This window comes from Stegodyphus dumicola, chromosome 2 (genome assembly GCF_044657685.1).
Source record: "Stegodyphus dumicola isolate Sdum_Otavi_A_Nest chromosome 2, ASM4465768v1".
NCBI classification, from domain to species: Eukaryota; Metazoa; Arthropoda; class Arachnida; order Araneae; family Eresidae; genus Stegodyphus; species Stegodyphus dumicola.
The window spans coordinates 35,935,898-35,963,216 of NC_140769.1; the positions used below are offsets into that span (position 1 = coordinate 35,935,898).

Genomic DNA, 27,319 nt, shown 5'->3' on the forward strand with positions numbered 1-27,319 from the left:
TCATACTTTATCCAAATAGCAGAATATTTTGAATTTTGAGAACTCCTTTTTGATTGTTTGTTTCATCATTTGGTGATTACTTAACATGTGTATAACAAATGCTTTGCTCTAATCAATATGAATGAAATACAAATGATTTCTATTACTTTTGTGCCCTTTGTAAAATTTCATACTTTATCCAAATAGCAGAATATTTTGGAATTTTGAGAACTCCTTTTTGATTGTTTGTTTCATCATTTGGTGATTACTTAACACGTGTATAACAAATGCTTTGCTCTAATCAATATGAATGAAATACAAATGATTTCTATTACTTTTGTGCCCTTTGTAAAATTTCATACTTTATCCAAATAGCAGAATATTTTGAATTTTGAGAACTCCTTTTTGATTGTTTGTTTCATCATTTGGTATAACAAAAGGAGTTCTAAAACATAACATGTGTATAACAAAGAATCTTTCGAGTTATATATCCAGTTAAGATTGAGTTACCTAAAATTAGATTCTGTTTGTCATAAAAATATTCCAAAAGTATTATTACAGTATTGTTACACTGTAACTGCTTACATTATTAGCAGTTATATAATATTTGTTACATTATACTAATATTCATGCCAAAAATGTAACCTAGTAAAATAAATAACTCTGAATGGTCATTTCTTATGTAGTAAATAACAATACACATATAACAGGATATGTACACATTTCTACACAAGGAAATTAAGTACTTTTAAGGACCATTAATGAAACAAATTAAGGACCTATGAGCAAATGGGAACTGAATAAATTAAATTAAAAATATTATATCTATGCCTGAACGTGAATATGATGCATTATTATTAAACATAACTTAATTAACATAATTATTAATATTTTGAGAATGAAATTAATTTTATGAAATTTATCAAGTAGCATTAAATATTTTACACATAATAACTGCACATATCTGAAAGAATATAAGTGACATTTTAGTTACGTTTTACTAACAGTTAGCTTTTTTTTTTTTTTTTTTTTTTTTATGTCTCATTTTGTCACATACTTGCTCAGTCTAGAGGTTTAATTAATAGTAAGTAGATTTTATGTCAAGCACCATAAGTTAAAATTAGCATTAAAATCATAATCAGCATGATTCATAACAAAAGACTGGCTGTTATCACTGCTCCTTCTCGCCTATAGAGAGACCTGCTGATCAGAACAAACCTGAAAGAAGTTTTGAAAGTTAGCTGACCTCTGTCTGACTCTGTTAGTGTTGTAGCTTTGTGTAGAATTCCAGAGGTTGTAACTCAGTTAATATATTTTAAGGTTCTATTAAGCCACTAAAGCATTAGCGGTGATAAGTTGTTTTGCATTAAGTTTCACTAGATGCAAGAATAAGTTTCATATGAATTTTTATATTTTTGTTTTTTACCTTGTGACAATGATAAAGGTTTAACGCGTAATTTACATAATAATAACTGTACACATCTTTGAAGAATAATTTTCTTTCTCTTTACATATTTAGTTTCGTTTTTCAACACGTTTCTTTTTCACTTTAAATTTTTGGGATTTAATTAGACTTCTGTTATTCTAAAAGACTAAATGCATTTAGAGTGTATTCAAAAAGCTGCTAATTTTATTTCTTTAGTAATTAATACGAACATTCATGCATTAAGACATATTTGATGAATCTTGTGAATTTTCAGCTTTCAATTTCTTTATTAATAAAAAAAATTATTTCTATAATGCCTGTCCATATGATAAGATTAGAAGTACTTTTGATATTTTCCATGCTTGTATCTAGTGAAAAGTAGAGAAAATAAAGGGAAGATAAAAATGTTAAGAAAGCGATTCTAGAATCAGAAAAAAAAACATTCAACTATATGTTTTCATTGTTCTTCCAGATGTTCTCCAAAATGTAAGAAACTGCGTGTTACTACCATGGAGTCATTAGTACCATAGAGAGAAATTTCAGATGATTAAAATTCAGGACCTTCTGCCAATTTTGGCCAAAATTAAGGACTTTTAAGGACCAAAAATCAATTCCAAAAAACTTAAAGGACTGTACGAACCCTGTATAAAAATATAAAATTTATTCTAACAGAAAGTGAGACTGAACAAGATTTCAGATTTTGCTGTTAATTGAATTTAAAATATCTAATCGAAATGCTTATCAAATATTATTAGTGATCATGAATATTTTATATTCCTAAAAATAAAAACATGAAATGCAATAAAATTCTCACTGGACGCACATTTTTCTATTAATGTAATGTGTATTATAATAATGTTTAAATAAAATAATAAAATGTTTAAATGAACATTTAATTATTATGTGCAAAATAAATTTACAGAATAGCATAAATCAGAAATAGAAGCCAATTTTATTTTACAAAGAAAAAAACCATATTTCAAATTACACAAAAAAAATATTTTAAAAAAAAAGTCGGCTATGAAAATTTTTCTTCAAAAATCAAATTTTGTATTTTTATTTTCAGTTCTTCTCTTTTCCGCAAATCGGAAATATCTAAAAGGGAGGAAGCGACATACTTCCCAAACAGAATTTCTGTATTATTTTCTGTTTCCTGCACTTTTAAAAGTGCAGCAGAAGCAGTGGATAGGAAGTCCTGTATGTCACTGTCCTCCCCCTTTTTGCGCTTCTTCCTTTCAACTGGCTTCAGCTGGCTTGTTGAAGGAGAAGAAGAGGGCTCACTTACATCTAGAAGTGGCAGCCTAGAAATAAAATTTTCGCTAGTGGCAGGAGAGGGCAGCTCTGTACATTCTTCCACCTGAAAGGAATATTAAATATTAGTTTCCATCTGCTTTTAAAAATCTAGCAATACATTCACATAAATAAACTACTAAAACAATTTAAGGCTGAACCTTGAAGCAGGATCTCGCGTAACAACAAAATGTATAGCCCTTGGTTAACTAGACTCTATCATTGCAATGCTTTAAGAGGGCCTTAGCCAAAAGTAATAACAGTCTGTCTCTAATCAGAAGTAAAAGACCATATTTTGTTGCAATCATGTGTAGGAATATACACGTATTATAACTAAATAGAAAATGATAATGCAAATAAAGTAAACCACCATAACACAAACTTTCTTAAGGCGAACACACAGTTAACATAAAAAAAATTTGGTGCCGGCAAGTGATGTGTATGATTATAGGAAGTTAGTCCTCTTCAACCTCTGGATCAAGGCATTGTGATGACTTCGGGGTTTAATAAGGCACCATTTAGCAAGACGAAACAAACATTTATTAAAATATATAATTCAAAGCATAATATAATAGTTACTCAGAGCAGTACGTCGCTCCTACCGCATAGTACAATCTACTACCTTCCTCTTCCGAGGCTAACATGCAACTCTTAATAAATACATTAACCCTTTTCGGAGAAGGACTACCTGCGCCAAGCATGCTCTGTTGATCGCCAAACACCCGTGGTGCAGTTTGGTACTTCTCTGTATGCAAAGAGCAGGTATGGGATGTGCTTATCCCAATTCGAAGGATCAGTCCTGATGACATGATGTAACATTTGCTTGAAGGACTTGTTCCATCTTTCTACTAATCCATTTGAAGCAGGTAAGCAGGTGTAGAGAACCTAGGGTGAGAACCTAGTCTTTTCTGGAATTCTTTAGTTAATTTTGAAACAAAGTTACTTCCGTTGTCACTAGCTATTGTATTAGGGATTCCTGTTCTCATGAAAATCTCCAAAAGCGCGTCGCAAGTGGCTTTTGCTGTCAAACTTCTCAGTGGAATGGCTTCTGGCCATCGGGAATGTTGATCTACCAGACATAACACACATTTATGTTTCCCAGCAGAGGCAGGTTCAATAGGCCCAATAACGTCGATATTAACTGTTTCGAAAGGTAATCCTGGCCTTCTGACCGGTGTGATGGGAATCTTGTCAGATCGCTTTTCTGGGCTTTTCAACTGACAATCTTTGCACGTTTTACAAAAGGTTTCGACATCTTGTGCTAATCCATGCCAATAAAATGAATATCGTATTCGCTCCTTTGTTTTTCTTATTCCAAGATGTGCACCGAAAATGGAACTATGTGCTAATTCCAACACTTGTGCTCTTCTACTAAGCGGAAGCACTAACTGAAAAACAGTCTGTCCTAATATTTTTTCTTGGTGATGTAAAAGATGATCAATAAATAAATATTTCCTTTTTTTTTCTATTGCTAGCTTCCATGCTTCTCTCAGCGACGGACAGTTAGCTTGCTCTTCGCGAAGGCGTTCAGCAGACGATAAGTCTGTGTTTACATAAACACTCGCCTTCTCCCCTTCCTCCTCTTCGTTTTTCTCATGGAGGTAAGAAAGGGAGGAGGGGCCATTCCGCGCTAGAAGTGAAGCACTGCTTTGAAGCTTGGGTCACCAGACGGGGTGTTGTTTGTTTACATTCAGAAGCTCGCTTGACAAGATTCTGATAGTATTTCGACACACGACAGTTCCATAGAAATCGAAAAAGGGACACTCTGGCATGAAAGAAACATTCATAGTGTAATGGATAATAGCAATTTGTATAGTTTACTGACATTTACGCAAAAATCACATCTTGGTTATTTTTCGATAACTAACAACAGCGATTTTGATTATGAATTTGTTTTATAAAATTCTAAGCTGTTGCACTACAAAAATATAGATTTTAAGAAAATTGCTAAAAGAGATCTGCCAAAATTTATTTTCTAGAAGATTTGAAAAGTTTGAAACTTGATGGCTAAATGTAAATATAAAATTATGTATGTTAAAATATTTGTAATTAGGCACATAGGTCAGATTAAGTTTTTATTAAATAGAGTAACGCATGCAAGGGCTATCTATCTAAAGAGAGAGATGCCATTGTGGAGGAATTTTGAAGAAAAACTGACCTTTGCGTGGGTATTAAAAATAATACTTATAATTTTCACTCAAATTATATTCATATATATTTTTTATGTAAAACTTTCTGGTCTATGCTAAATTAGTGTAAATTACTTTACACGAAAAATATAGTGAATGCACAGAAATTAAAGATTTGCACATGCCGGAAATGATAAATAGGAAATATGTATGGGTATTTATGCATGTGCTTGCAAAAAGCATGTATCTGCCTTTGACAAAATACTTAAATATTCATTAAATTATTTATAAATGTATTTGAAATGAAGAATTTATTCACTTATAAACAACTGTGAAAGTATTGTGAAGAAATCCAATGATTAAATGTATCTAATTTATAATGATTATAAATGTTATCTAAATATATAATAACCTTAATATTGAATTGTAAACATAAATTGAAATCCTGTTGACAAATACGTTATAAAACTATTTAAGCAAGAATTGTTCGTATTGGAAAGCAATCTGTTAAAAGGTATTGTAAAGCAAATGCTATGAGATGCGCACTTAAGAACGTAATAAAGAGTTTTGGAATATGTATTGTTGAAATGAAGGGTAAAAAAAAAAATCTGATAAGTATAATTAAAAGAATTATTCACTTTACATTTTATAATAACTCAGTTACAAGTTTTAAATAATACTTAAAAAAAAAAAAAAAACTTATTTTATTCCCTTTCAGAAATGTTCGGAGAAAGTCAAATACTATTTAATTCCTAATAATTCTCTAATTTAAAATGAACCGAATAGAGCATTAATTATAAATTGACTTACATTTTTCGATTTAAAAGAAGCCAAAAAATCATGTCATATTTAAGAAAGTATTTTAGGAAGAAGCTCTATAAATAGAAAAGAAATAATGCATAATTTTAATATTAATAATACAATAAACTTTGATCTTAATTTTTGTACCTTAACCGAATAAAACCGAATTACCTTAATTTTTTTTTCTAATGTAATTAACGAAAACTTGTGAAAATATTTCATTCAAATTAAACCATTCTGAGAAAACTGTCCTGTGAAAAGTATAGCATTTAATTCCGTTCAGAATGAAATGTTGTTTAAAAATATGTTGTTTTCACATACTTAGGACTCTTAAGTGTTGTAGAAAAAGAAAATATATACATTTACATGTATATTTGCGACGTAATTACAAAATATTTACACCCGAACGCGTCAAATCCCATAGAACTCAATGGTAAATGACCCAATGTTTTGGTCACCACGTAGGGATCGCCGGTGCTTCAGAGCAGGGTACGGAGAAACTTGTTTAGGGCGACTCCTTCTTACTTCCTACCTCCATGGTTTTTCTCCTCCATAAGCGTTAGCGGGGGGAGGGGAATCGACGCTGTCGTTTGACTGTGCATTGGCGAATAAACTTCGAGCGTTTTCGCTTCCGTAATTATTTCTTTCTGCGTTTGGTTCTTCTGCCGCAGGATTAATCAACAGTTTGTATATTTCTGGAGTTATTAGGCAAGGCACATTTAGCTTATCAGTCACTGCAATTAATGTATCCACAAAATTAAATATATTGCTTCCATGATCTTTATGGTAAATAGGTACACGGCAAACTTTTGCTTCAATTGGTTGTCCGAAAGCAGGTGTTAACAATATTTTACCTCCTTCTCTCTCCTCTAAATTTGGAATGAGCGATGAATGTACGATCGTTATCTGCGTTCCAGAGTCTACGATAGCTTCGATTTTCTCAGAGTTAATAAAAATATCTACTTTTTGCAGTGGTTGAACGATGCGTTCTGCGAATTCGGATTGTAGATGGGATGAGTCTACTTTAGCTACGATGGCTTCTTCTTTTGATGTTCTGTTTGAATTTTTTTGAGTTTTGGAATCATCCTTTCCCTTCTTATTTACTGCAGTTTCGTTCTTTCTTCTTTTGTCTGGGCAATCTCTTGCGATGTGTTGATAATTTCCACAAATATAACATTCTTTTCTTCTCGCGTGAGATCTTTCGTGTTTTGGATATTCTTTTCTCATGGGTGGCGGAATATATTTGTCTTGTGCACATGTTGTATCCAGTAATCTCGGTGATCGCTTAATTCCATTTCGAACTTCATGGAAAGATTTTCCTTTGGCCGTGAAATAAATATCACATTCTGTAGCTAATTCTTGAGGCTTCAGCCATTTATTTCCTTGGCGTATTGCGACGTGTGCAGCTATTTCTTCATCTAATGCTTGGAATAATTTATCCGAAATAATTAACTCCTTGAGTGTTTCGAAATCCTTTACTTCTCTTGACTTGCAGTAATAGTCCCATGTAGCTGTTAGTATTGAAGCGAACTGGATATGCGTTTCGCCGGAATAACGTTTAGTTCTTCTGAAGTTTTCTAAACAGGTTTGAGGAGTAGTTTGGTATTCCTTCAGAACAAGAGTTTTCACTTTTTCGTAATTTTGCAGATCTTCCTCCTTTATATAAACAAGAACATTTGAAGCTTTTTCTCCAATTAATTTCAATAATATTTCTGATTTGTATTCTTCGGGAACCTTCTTGTGCTTAAATGCTCTTTCGATAGAATCGAAAAATATATTCCATTCTTCTGCTCTCTTCGGTACTGGTATAGTCAGTGTTTCTACTCCTTTGATCAGCTTGTCCAGGGAAATTTCGGTTTCTCGTTCTGTGTTTAGCATTAAAGAACTTCTACTTCCTTCATTTTGAGTTGCTCGAATCTTCGCTAATTCTATTTCGTGTTCTCTTTCTGTTCTTATTCTTTCTTCTTCCATTTGCATTCTTTCCATTTCTTCTTTTCTTTTTCTATTCTCCACTGTAGTAATCAGAATTTCTTTCACGAAATGCGTTTTTGAACATTTTCTTCTATTTTCCTTTAGAATCAAGCCTTTCAAACTCTCGATTAAATAATTCTCACGTTTTTACTCCCTTTTGCAAATGAACACTTCTTTCGTTAGTTAGGCTTAACTTTACGCCTCTTCCGTTTTCAACGCTCTAAGCTTCTAACCTCTCTGGTTTTCTCGTAAGAGAGCGTGTTGTGATGACTTCGTGGTTTAATAAGGCACCATTTAGCAAGACAAAACAAACATTTATTAAAATATATAATTCAAAGCATAATATAATAGTTACTCAGAGCAGTCGCTCCTACCGCATAGTACAATCTACTACCTTCCTCTTCCGAGGCTAACATGCAACTCTTAATAAATACATTAACCCTTTTCGGAGAACGACTACCTGCGCCAAGCATGCTCTGTTGATCGCCAAACAGTCGCCAGATATCACAGGCATTACTGAATTTATGAAGTTAGTTATAAGTGTTACTGCAGGTAATTTGCGAGAGTTGAATTTTGTGCGTTTGAAAAGACAGAAATGAAAATGGGGAGTCATACTTATGCTTACTGCTTGATGCAGTCATACTTATCTGCGCACCCTCAAAATCTGTGTCATCAACATCAAACTGTGTCATACAACAAAAAAGTAAATTATCTCTATCAGAATAACATTAACTGTGTGTTTACATAACACACAGTGCAAAAACAAGATTATTGTAGTCCATGATCTATCTGCCACTGTGGTTACAACATACAACAATAATTCTAGATATTAACAAGAATGCTGTAATTTTACTTTTAAACCTATACAATCATTGCATATAAGCATATTTAAATTACCAAAATTATTTCAATTACTTTATTTACTTGAAATTGTATTTAAAAATCCAGTGCTAGAAATCAATGATAATATATTGTTACGGTGGTAAAATCCTAGTATACGGTGCAGCCTTGGCGCGATTTTGAAAATTATCGCCAACACCAAAAATGACCCAAACAACGTTCTATGTATATACTATACACTGAATGATTGAATGAAGTACACGGGGTATTTATAACCATAGTATATACTATGTATATGATGAGTAGATCTATGTATACGACGATATATATTCTTTGAATGACCCGTTTACTACTCATCGTGTATGTCCAGTTTTTACTGCTCATCATAAAGTCGCCAAAAGTAGCCAAATCCCGTGTGCACCGGATACTAGGATTAAACCGTTACGGTTTTTGCATTCATTTAACTATTTTAGTAGAATTAATTAAAATTGTTTTATATCCCCGTGCAATGCAGGACGAGACTTATTTGAAGAAAAAGCTATGTCGAAAAATTAAAAATGCATGAACACATTCATTTAATAGATATCTCGAAATTTATCTTTTGCTTTGAAGTTTTATTCACTTTTCATCGGACTTGTGAATTCAGTTTATTATGAACCCATATGCATGCAACAATATTAAACACTTACCTCAATTACATCATCATATATGATATTTGAGGAGAAAGAATTGTCCAAATTGGAGCAACTGTCTTCTGCCACCATGCCATCATCCAAGAAGGACAGGCGTTGGAAATGCTCCCATTTGGGAACGAAACCCTGTCCTCCACTGCCACTTTTAAACGTGAGCATTCTTTTCCGCTCCCTCCTATACTGGCTTCTCAGATTTTTGAATTTTGCAAGCATCAAGTCTATAAATTTAAGATACGCAATAAGCATACATAAACATACATACATTTCTTAACTAAAATTCAAAACAGATAATCTTTGGAAGACTTCAGTTTTTACTGTTAACCTGAGAAATCAATCTGCATGTAAAACAAATGCTCAGTTTTTCTTGTCTTTTTTAATTTGATACATCATACAAAGAAATTAAGAAATGGTTATCAAGGTTGTTCATGCGTTGTGTACATATTATGTAAATAAAACAGAATTCAGATATAATTATGCAATTAAATTTAGTACTCTAAATTATAGGGTTTCCCTTAGTTCAATTAACAAATTAATCAAATTTTTGTTATCTTTCCTGAACTCGTCAACTTCCTTTCGCATTTCATCACCAGGATACTAATAAAAAGTTAAGTGAAACGAGTATTGCAACGGGTGACTCTTGGAGTTTATTCAGAATGTGTTGTTGCTAGCCAGCGCATGTTACGTTTCTGTCCTTGCTGTTACGCTTTTTTGGCCATTTAAATAATTATAATGCCAGGTAGGTTGTCAAGTCAACCTAGTTAGTCTTAAGTGCTAGTCCAGCACTACTTTCACACTTGAATTTATTGTATAACGATTCTGAAGTTCCACCGCTAGTTGTCGGTCTTATTGCAAAGCATGAAGTACACGCTATTTTTTATAGCTGAAGATAATAAAGGGTTATTTTCACCCTTCTTCTGTGCTAGTATTATTTCACGCCTGTGCGAGAAGTCATCAGGTTTCTTAGTAGGATCTAGTAGAGTTTATGTAGCCAAAGCAGAGGAAGATCTTATAAACTCTTTACATCAGTGTTCCTTACTAATTTATGCATTATTTATTTAATGAAAAGAATAATGTTCAAGTAACAGATAAACACACTTGGTTATAGCAATCAATTACATCAGTAATAGCCAAATTCTGCATACACTAAGACCAGTTTAAAACGTGTGCTGGATAAGTCTATTTATCAGACATTACTTATGTGTATTTTCTGATATCTGCATTCCAATGAAAATGTGATGGCTCACTGGAAAATTTGTGACCTGGTGAAAGCATTTTCTGACTAACTTTATGGTTCATAATTACTGTTCTGTCCATTGAAACAAACAAACAAAAAAAAAAAAAAACCATCTATGATAAAAAAAAAAATCTATATGGCTGATATTTACATCCTCACAGCCAGCAGATACTATTTAGCAAAATTAAGATTAAATAAAGCATATGAATACATGAGCAATCAAACATGTTTGAGTTCTTTACTGTCCCATAGAACACTCGGTAATATACCTAAAACACATTAATTATACCAACTCTAGAAATTAGGAGGTGCACATCATGAGTTTGTTTTATGTGATTATGGCAAAGTCTCAAGGGATATCTGCCAAACAGAAGAGATCCCTCTGTAGAAGATTTTTTAAAACTGGTTCATATACCAGTAACAAATGGGAAAAGCCAAGAAAAAGCCCATGTAGCCAGCCTGTTCGTGGCATTCTAACCTCAGGCAAAACTACCAGTGTTCAACGATATTTCGGCCACTGGTAGGCCCGTGAATATAGAACATAATTGGCAAGTACAATCCATTATGTAAACACACAGGAAGGTGATAATCAGTTGTGCACTGTTTGTTTTAAGTAACATTTCTTATTATTCATTAGTCATGTTTATATTACATAGATCATACATATTATATAATTATGAATTCACCCACGAACAAAATGTGTACACTTAGTACTCAAATGCTCAAAATTTATTTTTCAACTGATTATTACATATCCATAATAATTTGCAAAGAACTGATGACTACAGTTGCTGCCAATTACATGATCGTTATATGAATTAGAAGTAACTTGCACATAAACTTTTTGGCAATGTTCATTTTTGTATTCATACATACATATATATACACATCTAATAAGTCATATATTTACATACAGATAAAGAGATGCGATGCTTTAGAAGTTGTTGATATATTTATTAGTATCAATGTACTGAATAAGATTTATATTAATGAATGTATATACAAATGTTTTTCATCATGCATAATAATAATAAATCCAAAAATGTCCAATGTTGCAACATGTAGCATTTACAATAAAAGTATAGTTTTTAATGTATTTATAATCCCAAAAGTATTTCATTAATAACATAAAAATCATAGAAAAATTTAATTAGTATTCTCATTATTACAAACTATGCTTTTCTTTTTTTATGCATATTTTATGCTGTTTAAAATGTGTCACTGATTATGCAAATACAAACAATTTAAAACATAAGTAATTAGAAGAAAAGCCGCGCATATACAAACGGATTTAAAAAAATTATTCAACTTAAATTTAAGAAATAAAATTCTATTATATAACAGTGATAATACACGATCAGCACGAAATACGCCAAATATGGCGAACTTTTGGCGACGAACAATTGGTAAACAAATGCGAAATGCAAGAACGTCGTAAAATATTATCGACGCTGAAATTTCCACAATTATATATTTAATGAATACATAAACATTTTTAAAATGACTCAGGTAGTTATATTACAACAAAACAGCAATATATACATATAAAAATATATAAATTTTTGACTTACCGTACTGAAAGTTTCTTGCATACTCCGGCCATCTTTCTTTCATATTTTCTGCTATTTCGTCATAGCCAACTTTTTTTAGGTTTTTTTTCGTGTAATATGGGTGTTTTATGTCCCATAAATATGGTTTTTTCTTAACTTCTTCAATTAAATTGGCTTCTATTTCCACAGTCCACGATTTCACAATCACAGCCACCGCCATATTGAAAGTTACCCGTGATCCTTCAGAAGCTGACCTTTCGTCTGATTGGTTGAACGTTCGAGGAACACGTCTCCGGCCGGAACATTTTGGGAAAAAATCTAAAATGTTGCTCGTAGCCGGGACACGTTCCTCCTAGCTATACGAAACATTTCTCGGAAGCCTGCCGCTTAAAGCCGTGCTACTAGAATCTCGTTTCTCGGAATTGTCCCGGGTAAGCGCGCGCGTCTATAGATCAAGATTCTCTTTGACTCGTTCATGGGGGTGGGAGCTGTGGGTGGAGCGCCGCTTGGGAGTTGTACTTTATAGTGAAGTGCGACTTGGGAGCGGTTTTAGATTTCTCGTTGCAGCTAATTACAGGCTGCATGGTTAAGCTGTTTGCGATTATTACAAATAGCCAAGCCAGTTACGGCTGTATTGCTACTGTTCTATAAAGCCCAGCATTGGCTTTACTATGGGTCGCACAAAGCTAGGGACCACCACACCTTTTGTTCCTTTTATTTTACGCTTCGTTATTATTGTTAAGTTTAATAAATGTTATGTTTTTGTTATAGATTCTTGTTCCCGGGATTATTCTATTTCTGGATTCAAGCATACGACCATGGAAGATTATCGACTTGTGTCTACTCTAATTTAGGAAATGATTGTCTGCTTTATAGGTTGGATTGTACTGTGATGGGCCAGTGCGGAACAGTTCATAATTCCTTCATAATAAATGCAGTTACATACTGAATGGTACTGAATTGCAGATTTATGGAAAATACAGACTATAGAAACAAGATACAGTTGAATAAGATACTATAAGATACAGTGGACTTGAAAACAAAATAGCATATATGTAATATGACGGCTTGGAGTAAGCTACAACAGACTGAGAATGGTTCTCTGCGTTATATCCTGGGAAGACTTTACTACATAGTTAGAAAGATGACACTTGAAGGAAAGACTTATAGAGAGACGTGGCCGAATTGAATATCACTTTTACTGCTGGATACAGATGATCATGGGCGCAATATGCACCCCACAATTTTATATAGAGTATCACATTTTAGATAATAACGTAGTTAGTAGTAGATAATAGCGACCAAGCAAACGGAGTGAAGTAGAATCTTGAGTCCAGGAGAGCTCAAGCTAAAAAGTCCACAATTATTTAACAAGAAGTCCCACCAACAGGAGGTTTCGGTTTAGGTTAGAGAGGATTTAATTCTCGAAATTGTGAATCCAGGCTCCGAACCAGTTACGTCATCAGTGTTACATGCAAGATGCAAGATGAATTGATATAAAAATGACGGAGTCCAAAAAGTTACTATTTTTAGAATAGAGGAGGGGAGTTACGGGGTTCATTTTGATTTACATACTTTGGATCTTAAATATATATCTAAAATACGAAGTACTAAAATCTTTTAAGGAAAATTATGAAGATAAGTTGAAAAGGCAGATAGGAAGATCAACTGCTTTTCAAGGAGGGTAACCCTCAGCTACAAAAAAGAAGCTAAAAAATTACTATTTAAAGTTTCTACGCGTTAAAAGTGAACCATTAGGTATGAAGAATACGATAAGGTTGTCAAGAAGTTATAAGGTATTTCTCCCACTTCCCTAGCGTGCCGTCGTGGTGTAGTGGTCAGCACACTGAGCCGGTATTTCAGAGGTCCGTGGATCGATTTCCAGCGAAGGCGGTTCCATATTTTTCATCTTTCCTGCTTCCAATTAACCTAATGACTCTACAAAATAACTAAATCGGAACATTACAGAAAAATTCCTAAGCACGAGGAAAGTAGCTATGGGCATTATTTAACACATCGTGCGGTTTCCGAAGGTATTACTTTGATAACAAAACTCAGAACTGCTTTCAGTGCTACAGCGAAAGATGAGAAGGGAGACTTTCTTAATAGTTTTCGAGATAAGGGACAAAATTTGACTTTGAAGATTCATCAGGTTTTCATGGAATTTAAAACCTTCGTCATTGCTGTAACATCTGATATAAAAAAAAAAAAAAAAAAAAAAAAAAAAAAAAAAAAAGCTTTGTACATATTAAATTATCCGGAGGAGGCGGAGGTTATTTGAGATTTGTATGATGGAAGAAATAGTCGGCTAACCAGCATAAGGCGTTGCTGTATGGTATTTGAAGGGTTAAATAGTACCTTTCTACTTCTGTTTCCTTCCTATAATTCTCATGTTTTGATTGGTAAAGCAGAAATACTGAAGAGTCGTTTTATATAGATACTTATACCAAGTAACACGGCAACGTCGTAACGACGTTGCAAACTGGTCTTAAAGGTTGCAAAGTGGTGGTGGTAACTTTTACGACGTCTTTACAACGTTGCGAAGACGCAATATATTTGCCGTTGCACCTTAGCAATTTGTTGACGTCGCTGAAACGTTATGAAATGACCGCTCTTAGACGTGGTCGTTTTAGCATCTTTTTCATAGTTCATCAGCGGTAATTTTAGAATGAAAAGAGACTAAATATGCCCTTTCAAGAACCTGAAGTCCGCATAAGATTTATTTTGCAATGTTTCATTCACGGTTATAGATGGGGCGATTTTAAGAATTCTGAGAAAACGTCCAATGTTAAAAGACGTTGCATATGTATCTAATGCTGAAAACAAAAAGGAGATATATATAGCAGAAGGAGTTAAGCAATTGCTGTCCATGGGGCAGTTTTGGACTTAGAGGATAGATTATAAACTTTAAGAACTGTACTAAGAGAGTACTGAACAGACTGTACTAAGACAGTAATGAACTAACTGCACTAGTACTGTAACTTTAGAACTGTACTACAGTAACTGTTGAACTGTACTAGTAGCAACTGTAGAACTGTTCTGTACTGTAACTCAGAGCTGTACTATAGTGTAGAACTGTAGAGCTGTACTAGTACTTAGTACGTACTGTAAGAACTGTACTGATACTCTGAAGAAAACCATGTTTAAGCAATGGGTTTACCAATGATTAGCATGTATCGTCCCATAACAATTATGTAGAATTTGACTTGATTCACAGCATGAGAGCACGAAGTAATATTTAAATGGTTTATTTAATAGAAAGAAATAAAAGTACATAAAGAAAAGTATATAAAGATGAAGTTAACGGTATGCAGGATTAACATAATGATGCACCAACAGTCCTTTTATAAACTCTTGAAGACGTGTGAGCCGTCTGCTCACGTCTGCCATCCACTCTCGACCAGGTCTCAGCGCTGTCTGGGATGATTCTTACTGCGCTGGGTGAAGCTATACTGATGACGTCATAACGGGCAATTCTCATTCAGCATTGGACGGTATGATTTCCACAGCTTCGGCCAGCCTGAAGAGGCATCGTCCTCGATGTCTGTTGAATAGACATCACTATCATGTACCTGCAAAGATAATAAAAAAAAAAAGAAAAAGAAAAAAGAGTATCAGGTCCTTAGGTTTTGAGCTGATACACACATCAAATCAATTTGACCATGGCTTCATATGGTCAGCCGCAGTAGATGTCAAATTTGGTCCTTCATGGCATCCTACTTTCTCGACTTCATATCTGTCATTTAATCGAACAGCTATGATTTTATACGGTCCATGAAACTTAGGTCGTAGTTTCAAACCAGTCCCATATTGAGTTCTCTGAATGGCTACCAAGTCGCCAATCTTGTATAGTTTCGGTTTCTTACGTTTCTTGTTGAATTGTTTTCGATTCTCTTCTTGTATCTTCAAAATGTTGTTTTTCGCATTTTCTCTCATTTCATCACGTTCTTGCATCAATTGTTTTAGATATTCTTCATTCAATATCTCACTAATTCTCAAATCTTCTTTATTCTTCATTTTCGTGCCTATGAGAAGCTCAAACGGTGAATATTTTGTACTTCTCGTAGTTGTACTGTTGATTATTCTCTGAACATCTGAAACATATTTAAACCATTTCGTTGAATCTTCATGTGATAATTTTGACAAAACAGGAATCAAAATTCTATGAATTCGCTCAATTTGTCCGTTACCTCTTGGAATACCGGTAGTAATTTTGATATGTTCTATTCCTTCTTCAGTACAATAAGCTAAAAATTCTTTCGATGCAAAGGCACTACCTCGATCTGAAATGATTCTGGCTGGATTTCCAAATACAGTCTGTTGTTGCTTCAATTTTGAAATAACTTCTTGCGTAGTTGGTGATTTCACTGGATAGAACCAAGTAAATTTCGTAAAAGCGTCGACAACAGTTAGAATGTGTTGATATCTCTTGTTCGTCGATGGAAGAGGTCCAATAAAGTCGATATGATACGTACTCAAAGGAACGTTTTCTTTTGGTACAGGATGAAGAAATCCTTCTGATTTTCCTTGCTTCTTGTTGTACAGTATACATTCTATACAGTTAGCAATTACTTTTTCAACTTTACATTTCAGTCTGGGAATATAGAATTCTTGCTCTACAGCATTCACAGTTTTATCTACAGCAAAGTGACCTTTTTTATGTACCTTCTGTATGATTTCATTCTGTAAGGATTCTGGCACTACTAGAAGATCTTTACCATTTTCAAATTTGTACAAAATATCATTTCTCACGAAGAATCCATTTTCTTCTCCCTTCTCAACTAAATTCTTGATTAATTTCACATGTTCATCTTCATTCTGTTGTTGTACTAACCGAATCTTCTCAGTTACATCGGATGTGTATGATGTTAAAATTAAAGCATTTCTACTTAAAGCATCAGCATGTTTCATTTGGCTTCCTGAACGATGTACAATTTCGTAATCGAATTCTTCAATAAACATTGCCCATCTTGCAATTTTAGGAGATAAATCTTTCTTATCTAAAGTTTTCTGAAAAGCACTACAATCAGTTACAATTTTGAATTTAGTCCCTAACAAATAGTTTCGAAATTTCTTCAGAGCTTCTATTACTGCAAGGGCTTTTAATTCGTAACTACAGAGTTTCTCTTGCTGCGGTGAAGTCTTCTTACTCATATACTGGATTGGGTGATAATTACCATCATCAGACAATTGGAGTAATACCGCACCAAAGCCTTGACTATTAGCATCAGTATGAAGTTCTAATGGATATCCTTGCCTAAATATGTGTAGAACAGGTGCCTGAGAGAGAATTTCTTTTAATCTGCAAAAAGCTTCCTGTTGTTCGGAATCGAACTTAAAACCAATACCTTTTCCAAGTAAGTCACTAAGAGGTTTAGCTATTTTAGCATACTGAGGAATGAATTTACGAAAATATCCCGTTAGTCCTAAAAAGCTTTGTAGTTGTTTACAGTTACGCGGTTGTGGAAAGTTTCGAACAGCAACAGTTTTGGAAGGTGATGGTCGAATAGTTCCGTTTTCAATTACATGTCCCAAAAATTCAATTTTACGTTTTAAGAATTGGCACTTTTTGAAATTTATTTGTAATCCATACTCCGAAGCAGTTTTGAATACTCTTTCTAATTTGTCTAAACATTCAACTTCATTATTAGCCGGTATAACTATATCATCCATATAAATAATTAGCACACCTTCATTTAACAAGTCACGAAATACTGAATAAATGTACCTTTGAAAAACATTTGGACTAATACATAAACCAAAAGGAGCTTTAAGAAATTCGTAGATACCATTATGTGTTACAAATGCGGTATATTTGGTGCAATTTTCGTCTATGTCTACATGGAAAAAGCCATTTCTCAAATCTAGTGTCGTGAAGACTTTTGACTGTTCTAAGCGATCAAGTACTTCCGAAATTAAAGGCAGTGGAAATTTGTCTTTAATAATCTTCTTATTCAATTTCCGATAATCTATACATAAACGTTTCGAATTATTACGCTTGTTACACAAAACAATAGGCGCCGAATAATTAGAATTGCTAGGCTTTATTATGCCCTCTTTTAACCATTCCTTAATTTGATCGTCAACAATTTTTTGTTCCGCGAAAGACATGTATCTTCTATTTTGACAGACAGGAATATCATCGCATAAATTTATTTGCATCTTGAAGTCAGATTGTCTATTTTTCCGAGGCTGGTAAGAATTAATTAAATTACACAGTCTTTCTTTATGTTCTGCATTTGAAATATGAGATAAATCAATCTCGTTGACAGAAATAGCATTCACCAGATGTGAAAGGTAATTAAACGTCGAGCTACTTCCGCTTTCGGGACTTTTGTTTACATTAACAGAGACGCCAGACGATCGCGAAGGATCATAAACATTCTTCAATGAGACAGCAATATTCAAATTTCCCATAACGCAACGAACGTTAGAATTTCGATATGACTCAGTTATTCGTTACTTATATCGTTACATCTGAACCAGTGTCAACTAAACTATCAACTAAATGATTATTTATCTCTACAGTCTTCATAATTCTATCCTTGTCACAAATTCGTTGTAATAAAGCTGCTTGATGTGTTTCGGGAGTCTGCTCTGGACAGTTCGTTGAATAATGCCCGAACTTCTTACATTTTATACATTTTACACCCTTTGATTTGTTTACACAATGCTTTGAATAATGCCCAAATTCCTGGCAATTAAAACATTTGACCTTATTAACGTTAGATTGATTTCGGTTTGATGACGAAAGCTTACTTCTATCTTTAACTTGAGTGTCTACTTTCGGTTTCGGATTTTTAAACTTATCATTGTCCGATCTCATTTTATCATAAATTTTAAGCCTTTGTTTAAATTCAGATATTGTTTCGCAACCATATAATATAGTTTTCCTAACCACAGAATCGGGAATACCATCAATAACATATTTAATTAATGAAGCATCTTCAATGTTACCTCGCGAACACATTTCTTTCATTTTCAAAAAATACTCATCTAAAGATTCATTAGGCATTAATTTACGTTTACATAACATTTCATGCAACTCAGCAGAATTAAAAGCTTTACCATATTCAGATTTCAAAAGCTTTTTTAACTTACACCAATCATTAACTTTAGGTTCACTCTGAATAAATAGTTTCGCTTTACCTTTTAATGATCTTTTAGCAAAAACTAATTTATGCAAATCACTCAATTTTAAAGAATTTATAACATCTTCAAATTCATCAATCCATTTATCAACATTTTCATATGTATTACCAGAAAAAGGATTAACAATACTTTCAATATCAGAAAAACTAAGATGAGGTTTAAAATGATCTTGAATTGGAAGCTGCATACTGTTGTTTACTTGAGACTCATTAAAACCAGGATTGTCTCTTTGATTATCATCAAGCATTACTTCAGAAATTTTATTAATAGTTTCATCTTCAATATCACTATTTTCTTCATGCAAAATATTTTCAAATAATACAGATAAATCACATAGGTAAGAGACAATTCGGGTTACGACTTCCGTCTTTAAACCTTCTGAATTTATGCACAGTACATTGCAAATTTTAATTAACTCATTCAAAGTAAAACTATTCTGCACTGCATCTATTTTCTTATTAAATTCTTCAGAATCTGGTTTAAATATAAAGCCAGAAAATTCACGTAATCTTTTCCGGTTATTTCGATCTCCATCAGTATTAAAAATAAGCTTATGCAAACTTTTGATTTCAGAACTTTTACTGTTCTTTAAAGCTGCTTCCAATTCTGGAATTTCTACTAACTTCATATTGGAAAGAAAGTTTTGTACTCACCCGACAGATGATCGTCGTCAATTGGGTAATCCACACTTTATACGAGTAATCCAATAAATCGAATAACTTGTGACAACAGTTCACTCAGTTCACAGTTCAAAGCACAGTTCTAGTACTCGCACATTTTGGAATTCGAGGCCGCACGGTTGGTCGCCATATTTTTTTGTAGAATTTGACTTGATTCACAGCATGAGAGCACGAAGTAATATTTAAATGGTTTATTTAATAGAAAGAAATAAAAGTATATAAAGAAAAGTATATAAAGATGAAGTTAACGGTATGCAGGATTAACATAATGATGCACCAACAGTCCTTTTATAAACTCTTGAAGACGTGTGAGCCGTCTGCTCACGTCTGCCATCCACTCTCGACCAGGTCTCAGCGCTGTCTGGGATGATTCTTACTGCGCTGGGTGAAGCTATACTGATGACGTCATAACGGGCAATTCTCATTCAGCATTGGACGGTATGATTTCCACAATTATAAACTATTTTTTACTAAGAAATATTCAAAAGAATCACAAATAACAGCTCTTGAAGTTATTTTACATGTCAGAATTAATTAATTTGAAAAAAATATAAACCCACGTTCTGCATTTAAAAATATAAACCCACTTTCTGCACTTAATTTATGCAGAACGTGTGGATAAAATGTTTCTCTTGCGGTGCAGAGAAGGATCACTTTCTGCACTAACATTTTCATGTATCATAGGTGACCAAGTAACGAAATATGTAACTGGAACCAGTCCAACAATTATTTTAGAAAGTAATATAAATACTATTTGAAACACTGATACAGAGCGAATAATACAACTGTATTAGCTACAGCAAACAAAACCGAAAATTTAAAGTTAAGCATGATAAAATAGCCAGAGGTGAGACTTTAGAGCAGGCTTTTCAATTATTATATATATATAATTATTGTATAGAAAAAATGGCATACTCAGTAATTCATAATTATTTTTCTCAATATTGATTTACTGGTAACATTTATTAGAGTCCCTTTTTCCTTGCTTTAAGTACACTATTTTCAAATATTTGCATGTGAAAGACTAAGTAAAAGCAACTTTGTGTAAATTTTAAAAGGAAACATTTTGAAACAATCACTACCAAAATCCCACATAAACATTCCCTCTTATGTAATAACGCTTTAAAATTTTCCTTCGGATTTTCCGTACATTCTTACTGTACGTCTCCTTTAATTGTGTTCTAAAAAATGTTTTCTCATATGAGATTTTAGTATGCGTGATAGACGAGAAAAACGCTATTGTGCTTAAAATTATACCTTTAAGGTTTAACACGAAAAATGTTGGTAATACAATGCCCGATTTCTAAGCTGCTAGGAGTTAAGTAGTTGAAATATTATATACACTTGGCATATAAGAAGTCAAGGACTTATTAAAACAACTGGGATTTTCAAGTGAAAATAATTTTCCTTGTATGACAACAAAATGTAAATACGTTTTCGAAATTGGCTCAGTCAGGCGGTAGGAGAATATAGTAATAAGGTGGCATCAGATATCATGCTATCTTATTAGAACATGGTCGTGAAACAGAAATTCCTTGAATTATGCGTTGAAAGAAACAAAAGGGTAACATTCTTAGCCCAGACGGACATGAGACCAAAAAAAATATTAGTCTCAAAACAGCATTTTGCGTCGTTTCACTTTCGGCATAAGTTCACTTTTCAAACTGTTGCCACCATATATTATCCCTATGTATTATATTCAAAGAAACTAAATAATGAAGAATCTGCATGAATGTTTTTCTCCCATTGTGAAAACACAACGATACCTAAAGCCATAAAATTTTGAATAACGTAGTCCGCCAACCGAACATGGGCATTTAGAAGCCCGAAGTTTGAATTTCGAATTTGTTTTATTATCTGTTTCAGATTTTGTAAACCTTTAACGAATTTTTGATTAACAAACTCAATGATTTCAAAGCGAGCAATGGCAACACTGTACGGAAAAAGAAGCATTTTTTTATCTCCAACGAGCGAGACTGTGTATCGGAAATTCTAAAAATATGCTCTTTTTAAATTTTTGTGATAGTGCTGTTGAATTGAATTTCATGTGGTTTAAGTGCGCAGATCATGATATTTAGTAAATAAAGGTAATACACAACACGTTAAAAAAAACGCCCTTTTGGGCGTAATATAAAATCTTAAAGCTTTCAGATTTTCTTTCTTTTTTTTTTTTTTTTTTTATTTCCCTTTTAATGGAAAAAAAAATTATAGTGACACATCATTCAAATATACGTCTAGTGCACCTTGTCAAAGATGTAACAAAGTAATATAACCTGATTTCATTTATGCTTCACATACCTCTCAGTTATGCGTCGCAGAATTTTCACTTCTTTTGTTTTTCCTTTCTGCTAAATACGGCTCTTTATGAAATTTCAATACCCATAATAGTTTCCTTTTATTTCCACTTCCCTTTATCTGCTTTACAAGATTATTCAAAATAAGGTCTGTATCCTCGCATTATCTTTCATCTATGATTGAAGGCACTTCTGTAGGTCTATTTAGAATTTCGGCTAAGGGAGTAAATTATTGTCTTGTTAGGTTAGGTTAATTGACTAGGGCAAAGGAATCGCAGCAACAGGAAGGCACTAGAATCTCGAGGACTGCCTGCCTAACGAAAAGGATGCCGTTGTGAATGTCGTTTTAAAGGAAACAGCTTTACTTTAAACGTGGCGAAAAGTACGAAGACTCCCACTGGAATTAAACCGGTCATAGGAATCTAAACCTTGGTTCAATTATCAGTTTCCAGCGATATTTATTCCTCGGCTGTTGGTGGGTCTTCTTAAAATGGAAAAGAGATTTAAAGACAACTGGTTAGGTTGTTCTTCTGCACTTAGATGCCAAAAGATGCCAAAAGGATATCACATCTTGAAAGCGGAATTCATTCCAGCTATAAAAATAGTGAAAAATTCAACCAAACATAAAAATGTTTCAGTGAAAAACATTTTGTTTTAATGTTTTGAAGAATAAAATTGTAATTAATTTTTGTAATGTTTTGAAGAAGGTAGCGCCTCAATTTATCTATCAGTTTGAGTCAGTGAAACTATAAGTGCTAATTAGTGGCGCTGACTGCTATACTGATGGGCGCGGTTTCGGATCCCGAAGAAGGTATGGATGTATGTAAACATACAGTTCTGCAACGGGGCAGTCAAAATACACGACGAGCCGTAAATTCTCTCCAGCGGTAGGAGAAAAGATCTTGGAGACCCTGGGAATGCCACCCCTATGGTGTTCTCACTCAAAATTGGCACGTAAATTAATAGCCGGGGATACCTAATGTACGAGGTAATGTATCTAAGTGAATGTACAGGTACCAAACTTGCTTCAAACTTGTCCATAAACTGTATGTTATTCTCTCGATGTGACAGATCAACTCTGTGCTCTGTGTGATATTACGCACTTCCAAATGACCTTCCGAATAGCTCCTTATGCATCATTAATCCCTTAACTCTGTTTTATTGCTGAATGAACATTTGTATTGCACTGTATTAAGATGCTAATATCGTACAATGACTTCTGCACTATAGCAGTCAAGAGTGACTGAATATTTTACATTCCATGCGTTTCTAAGTCCCTTTAATATCCTCATCGTCTATGAATGAATGTGTATTGCCCGGATTCAATGTCCTTTTCCTTTTTCTTCACTGAGTTCTTCGATTTCAACACAGACTTCTTGTATTTATGCATGGTCTTGGTTAAAGCGCGAGTTAAATTTAGCTTTGTTTGCTTTGTTGTTCTTTTTTGAAGATTTCCTAAAATCAACAGTAAATCTAAAACACCAAGTAGTGGCACGCAAACACTTTAACCAAGAATGATATTCAAACAGCAATCACTAAAACGTGCGGTTCTTAATCACGGTATTCCTTTGCTCTTCAATTTCTGTAATCTCTTAAGACGCATCTTTCATTCAATGCTTAGAGTAAAATTGGCTTTCTGTTTCCAGGTAACAGAAAGCAAATCACCATCTAATGGTTAACAGAAGAATTATCACTTCTTCTGCAGTGATTGCAAAATTTAGGATCTGATTTTGCTTGAATTTCAACTATTTCTGCTGTCAGCAAACATGTTCAGCTGTTTATCGAAGCCCGTAATCCAGTACAGAACAACTAACGAATCTGTCCAAAAGACAAACATACGAGTATATTCCTTAAATAATTCTCCAAAGTACTTTCCTATTCTAGTTAGTATGATAACTGCCATTAGTGTCAGTCACCGCAAAGTAAACTTCTTCTTCGGAGTTATTCTTCATTTTGACATAACAAATGACTACAAAAATTTCACTTTTATCATTTAAATTCCAACAGTTCGCATCCGTATCATGAGCCAGAACAGATATATTATATTATAAAATATACATACTTTTATTCGAATAAGCATAGTAATAAAGCACTGCTCATGGATATTATTAGGTATTCTTATCGGAATTTAGGTTTCTTTTAAATAAATAATATTATGAGATTTCCCAGCTGTTTAACCATGATTACCTTTCATTTATGTTCTTTCTGCAACCGCCTATTTCGAGAATTAAATTATAAACATAATTTTACCCTTTCGATTTGAGTACGATAAAATTAGTACAAAAATGGGCAAATAAAGAGTAAATACGGTATTTGAATATGGTCAAGCAGACGACTGCTATGTGCCTAAAGAAAGGGAAATGTTCGTGGAGAAATTCTTACAGAAAACTCACTCGTATTCACGTTATACATGGCGTTTAGTTTTACATAAACTCCCAAACTGAATTCTTAATAAACACACAAAAACCTTGATTACTTTTTTTCAGTTTTTTTTCCTTTCCACGACATACACAATAATTTCATTTTCTAAATCATTAACATCCTAAAGAGTTTTGGTTTTTATTTAATCTCTAACATTAAATTCATTATCTGTTTTTAAACTCGAATACTTAAAGTTTTTAAAGTATTTATGTGACTTGTTACGATCTTGCTGGAATCTTTAACAAAAAAATTTCAGTTTCGTTAATTAAATAAGTTTACCTAACTGCACTACGTTCCTTTTTCAAGTATCTTAATTAAAATTATTTCAAAACAATTCAGATATCAGAACATAATAAAATGAAAAACAAATCTTAACTTCACTTTCCGCCAAATCCAAGGAATCAGCAACTTCTTCAATACTTCTCCTAAAACTCATAAGTATTCTGCACTCAGTTTAGGTCTAGTATAGAGCCCTCTATGGGAGATTCATAGCAGAAATTAATTAAAATTAAAATTAAATTAAAATTCCATTAAAAATTTCAAATTGTTTCTTTAACTTGGATTACGGCGATGCACTCGCGAATTATTTGCCCAACAGAAGAAATAATTCATGGAGAACTTTTTAAGGGGATCTGACTCGTAATCACTTTGAGCATAAAAGAAACTCAAAAAAATGTCCGTGTAGCTTACTGTTTTCCAAGATTTTAGCCCAGGTGGATCTACCAGGTCTTTCACCGCTGAACCGATGATGGGAGTTTTACCTCTATTTTATGGCTCATAAAATTCTTTTTTAATCCTACATAACGGCGATAATACGGAATTCAGTACAATGGTAAAGGTTTTTCCTCTTTCTGTTGCACAGTCTTTTGAATTCTGTGCTGAAGAACCTTGTGGCTATCTATTTGTGTTTTGAAATAGATTATCTTGAACATTTCAGTTGTGACGAATGTATATTTTGAATACGAGATATAAGCAAAAGAAACCACCCTTCTTCAAATGAACTCTATGAATGAGACCTCATCATGAAATAGCTTATAGCAGGCTGGCTTATTGAAGCTATAGAAAAAATTATTGAAAAGAATTCACTCTGTACCTTCAAATACGCAGCCTGAGCATCCGATCATTGCTCTTTTAAGTGTCGTCTACCACTCAACAAAATATAATTTCTTAAAAGGATATTGCTGCTTGTTCTTCCTCATGAGCAATTTGCACTCTTGTGTATAAAACAAATCAGAAGCTGCAAGTAAGAGCCTGTCCTTTGTTTTATACATAAGAGGGCATTTCATCGCATAGATCCGCGTTCCATTGTGGATATTTCTTTGATCAGGTGTTTAAATTTTCTCGCATACACATAATTAGTGTAGAATAACTTAATACACATAATTAGTGTAGCATACATCTGAAATCTACACTAATTATCGCATACATATAATTAGTGTAGATTTCAGATTCTTATGTTGTTGAAAAATTTGAAAATATAAGTAAAGTATATTATATGAATCTATGAATCTTGTGCATTCTTCTCGCCAATAATAAATATATTTAAATTAAACTTCATTAATAAATATTTAAATATTACCCTTTTCTTCGTAGTTTCTCCATAGTTAATGTGTATTTGGAATATTACCGTTTTCTCCGTAGTTACTGCAAATAACATCAAAAGCAAACATGCGTTCCATCCCCACTACGTTTTTAAGCCACTGTAAAATCAAAAGATCTATAACTTCTCCATTATGTCTTTAATTTATGTTGTTAAAGAAAATTGTCTAAATATGCTGTTGTTACTGTAATAGACCGAAATCTGAAGAATGTCGACTTAATAGATATTTTGGATATGCATCAAGCGGCTATATGAATGTCGACATTACCGACAAAATAATAATATTGCTAAATATCCCTATTTCTCACTTACCTACCATCTACTTACCTCAGTGTCGACCTACGTGTACTGAAGGTGAATGTTGAATAAAAATATTTCTATTGCGTTTTTAAACCATATTTTATTATTAAAGCATATTATGATGTATATCATTGGAGAAAACTTGAGTAACAGCACATGTAAATAAACTGCTGAACTTAGAACGAATAGTACATTCTAAATGAGAAAAGAAAATAACATCAATAATAAACTTACTAAGCAATAGAAAACTTAGTATGTGATTGACATTATACAGTCTTATTTACTGCGACAACTTAAACCGTTATGACATATTGAATTGCACAACAATCCCGGGCTTTTACAACGTCTCTTTCTGTCTTTGCGGTTTCTGGTTTCAGCCTGTACCCTAGCATATGTATGCTGCTTGACATACACCGGTGATGGTGGGAATGTATATGAATATAACCAAATATTCAGTCTTTCAAAGACGTAGTTGGTCATTCACCGGAGAAGGTCGACATTCCCCAATTTCGGTACTTCACAGTAACATTGTTATAAATCAAAAACGTGATGGAGATCTTAGTTTCTCCATTAATTTAAAAAATTGACAATCAGCTTAAAAGTAGATATGAAAAGTTGAGCATCTGTTTAAAATTCGATTTGGTAAGCTGAGAATAAGCTCTTGAGAACTAGTTTTAAATTAGGTCAGAATTAAAGTGAAGTCCCAGAATACTAGCCGTAACTTCTAGTTGCCGAAACAACAGGCGTAGATATATTTGATGCTTCTAGCGACTCAACAGGTGATTTCTGATGGTGCAGCTTTACTAAAGAATTTGGTTTCTACAATTTGAAGTTACTCAGTTAGTCAGTCAGTTAACATCTTTTCAGAAATAGTTGCAATTAAAAGGTGGTTATGTTATTAAAAAAGTCCAATTCTATTACATTGTAGGTTGTCAGATCTGGAACATACACCGCTTATCG

The 27,319-nt window shown here is 33.3% G+C and overlaps 1 protein-coding gene across 1 annotated transcript; it reads right to left on the reverse strand.

The window, feature by feature from the left end:
* Window positions 1-2,423: 2,423 nt before the first annotated feature.
* Window positions 2,424-12,302, reverse strand: LOC118191189 (uncharacterized). Its single transcript, XM_035361990.2, has 3 exons — window positions 11,934-12,302; window positions 9,126-9,346; window positions 2,424-2,762 (listed from the first exon to the last, which is right to left on the reverse strand). The coding sequence occupies exons 1-3, from the start codon at window positions 12,130-12,132 to the stop codon at window positions 2,424-2,426; spliced, it is 759 nt and encodes a 252-aa protein (XP_035217881.2). The 5' UTR covers window positions 12,133-12,302.
* Window positions 12,303-27,319: the final 15,017 nt, after the last annotated feature.

Excerpts from the sequence above, each read along its gene's own strand:
- LOC118191189 (XM_035361990.2), bottom strand. The coding sequence starts at position 12,132 with ATGGCGGTGGCTGTGATTGTGAAATCGTGGACTGTGGAAATAGAAGCC. Across the intron at positions 9,347-11,933 it reads TGCAAGAAACTTTCAGTACG|ACTTGATGCTTGCAAAATTC; the intron begins GTAAGTCAAAAA and ends TTAAATTTATAG. Across the intron at positions 2,763-9,125 it reads TATATGATGATGTAATTGAG|GTGGAAGAATGTACAGAGCT; the intron begins GTAAGTGTTTAA and ends TATTCCTTTCAG.